Source organism: Mus caroli, chromosome 4, assembly GCF_900094665.2.
Source record: "Mus caroli chromosome 4, CAROLI_EIJ_v1.1, whole genome shotgun sequence".
In the NCBI taxonomy this organism is placed as follows: domain Eukaryota; kingdom Metazoa; phylum Chordata; class Mammalia; order Rodentia; family Muridae; genus Mus; species Mus caroli.
The window spans coordinates 131,118,872-131,121,772 of record NC_034573.1 but is presented as its reverse complement, the minus strand read 5'-3'; the positions used below and the strand labels follow the sequence as shown (position 1 = coordinate 131,121,772).

At 44.8% G+C, this 2,901-nt stretch overlaps 1 protein-coding gene across 1 annotated transcript in view; it reads left to right on the top strand.

The window, feature by feature from the left end:
* The first annotated feature begins 1,149 nt into the window (after positions 1-1,149).
* Srarp (steroid receptor associated and regulated protein) overlaps positions 1,150-2,901 on the top strand; it is a 3,752-nt gene continuing 2,000 nt past the window's right edge. Inside the window, exon 1 of the mRNA XM_021161592.1 lies at positions 1,150-1,263. Within this exon, the coding sequence (XP_021017251.1) occupies positions 1,200-1,263 (64 nt within the window). The 5' untranslated portion in view covers positions 1,150-1,199. The remainder of the gene's footprint in view (positions 1,264-2,901) is intronic.

The window sequence follows — 2,901 nt, the reverse complement described above, 5'->3', positions numbered from 1 at the left end:
AAAAAAAAAAAAAAAACTATCAACAGAGTGGAGAGGCTGGAATGTTGCCCATCCAGAGATTAATTCCCCTATCGTTGGGCTAAATTCCAGCCCTCTGGAGAAGCCTTCAACCTGTGTCAGAACTAACAGATTATGACAACAGACAAAAGCCTTTTAGAGTTTATAGATTTAGCAGACAACTGGTGTCCACCAATCCAAAAGCTAAACTGACAGATAGCATATTAAGCCTATAGAAAAGTTTTCCCATTTCTCTGGTAATGTACTCACCAATGTATTTTATTTTTTAGATGTATTTATTTATTATTATATATATATATGAGTTCTCTATCTGCATGTACAACAGAAGAGGGCATCAGATCACATTATAGATGGTTATGAGCCACCACGTGGTTGCTGGGAATTGAACTCAGGACCTCTCGAAGAGCAGCCAGTACCCTTAACTGCTGAGTCATCTCTCCAGCCCCACCACTGATATATTTTAAACTTGCTTTGATTCATAACTTTCTCTGTTCTGTAAAACTCCCAAAACTTTGTGAAATTGTTTCCCCACTGAAACATGGAATTTAGGGTAACTCAAATCCACGCTCCCAGGCCATGATCGCTCACAGTGGCTCCCGAATAAACTTTTATTCCTATTAAGGAGAGAGCTGTGGCTTTTGTGTTGACATACTGTGACACAGCCAGACATCCCCCTCAGAAAGATAAAATAAAATAAAAGTGAATAAGCCAGGCTTTGGTGGCGCAGGCCTTTAATCCCAGCATTTGGGAGCAGGCAGAGGCAGGCAGATTTCTGAGTTCGAGGCCAGCCTGGTTTACAAAGTGAGTTCCAGGACAGCCAGGGCTATACAGAGAAACCCTGTCTAGAAAAACAACAACAACAACAACAACAAAAGTGAATAAATAAAAGCCAAATCAGCCATGTAATGACTGGAACTGGGGGGCTTGAGGCCTGGCTGAGAGCTTCCAAAGAGCTCCAGGAAGGAGCTGCACTGGGAAAAGATAATATCTGCCTGCTAGGAAGCCTCACCCTACAGCCAACAACCTGTTGTTATAATAACCTTTCAGATCAAAGGATTCCTCAAGGGCCACACATCCCCCAGAGTCCTAATGACTACTAAGGGTTGGGCTCCAGGGTAGGAAGGCTCTTTTACATTCTGGAAGCTGTGTCCAAAGACATTTTCAGACAAGCACTGGAGCGCATGGCTTTCTCAAAGGACCCCAGGAGAACCAGCCTTAGGGATTCTAGTGTGGAGAAGGGCTCTGGTAAGATGGGGTAGCGGCATCTCCATGCTGAGGAAAAGACCAGCTGAGGGGCAGCAAGCAGGCAGGGGGCTGGTGGCTGGGGTTATGGCTGCTGCAGTGGGCTTCACATAGGCTGTGTATTAACCAGCAAACCAGAGCATAGAGTCCTCTGAGCTGGGGAAAAATTAAGACCAGGTAGGGAAGAGATCTGGGATATTATTTGCATAACTAGAGTTACTTTTTGTTGTTGTTTAAATTAATTTAGCATGTGTGTGTGTATGTGTATGTGTGTGTGTGTGTGTGTGTTGGGGAGTGTGTTTTTTGTTTGTTTGTTTGTTTGTCTATGAAGTGAGACATGCATGCTACATGCCTCCAACATTTCAGCCTTACTGAGAATCTAGTCAGCAAGTTCCACTTTAAAGATTTGATTCATTTTATTTTATGTATATGAGTGCACTGTAGCTGGTTGTGAGCCTTCATGTGGTTGTTGGGAATTGAATTTTTAGGACCTCTGCTTGTTCTGGTCAACCCAGCTCACTCAGGCCCAAAGATTTATTTATTATTATAATTAAGTACACTGTAGCTGTCTTCAGACACACCAGAAGAGGGCAGAAGAGGGCGTCAGATCTCATTATGGATGGCTGTGAGCCACCATGTGGTTGCTGGGAATTGAACTCAGGACCTTTGGAAGAGCAGTCAGTGCTCTTAACCACTGAGCCATCTCTCCCAGCCCCAGATGACTCCCATTTGTAACTCCAGAACTGGGGAGGAAGAAGCAAGAGGATCTCGGGAAGTTCAAGGTCTGTCTGTCTGTCTGTCTGGCCTCTGGAATGTGCTCTAAGACAGCCTGTCTCCACAGCAAATGAGTACTATAGAAACAAACCCCACAGGCTTCAGAGGTAGACAGTGCTGCTCTGAGTGTTTCCTTATGAATAAATCCACTTTATTTCATTTATTCCTGCTTCTACCCTGTGCTGAGCTCAGAGCCGGGGGCAGCATAGAGCACTTAAAACAGAACCCCAGGCAGACTACCTTAGGATATCAGTTTATTTATTGTAGGGGGTGGTAAGGATTCTGTGGGGCTCCCTAAAGGCCACCAGCACCCATGCTAGCTGAACCTCGTTTTCCTCCTCTAAGTTCCCCCAGCTTCCCTCTTGGATCTAGACCTTGTTATTTCCAGTATGATCCACAGGCCTGCACAACAGAACATCAGGTCCCAGACTACACCAATTGTGTGTGTGTGTGTGTGTGTGTGTGTGTACACGTGAGTGTGCATGCACGATATATGGGCTAGCATAGCATCTAACTCTGTCATTTCTACTTTTTTTTTTCTCTTTGAGACAGGGTTTCTCTGTGTAGCCCTGGCTGTCCTAGAACTTGCTCTGTAGACCAGGCTGACCTCGAACTCAGAGATGGGCCTGCCTCTACCTCCTGAGTGCTAGTATTAAAGGCATGCGCTACCACTGCCTAGCACTACTTTAGTTAGTTTTTTTTTTTTTAAGATTTATTTATTTATTATATGTAAGTACACTGTAGCTGTCTTCAGACACACCAGAAGAGGGAGTCAGATCTCATTACAGATGGTTGTGAGCCACCATGTGGTTGCTGGGATTTGAACTCTGGACCTTCGGAAGAGCAGTCGGGTGCTCTTACCCACTG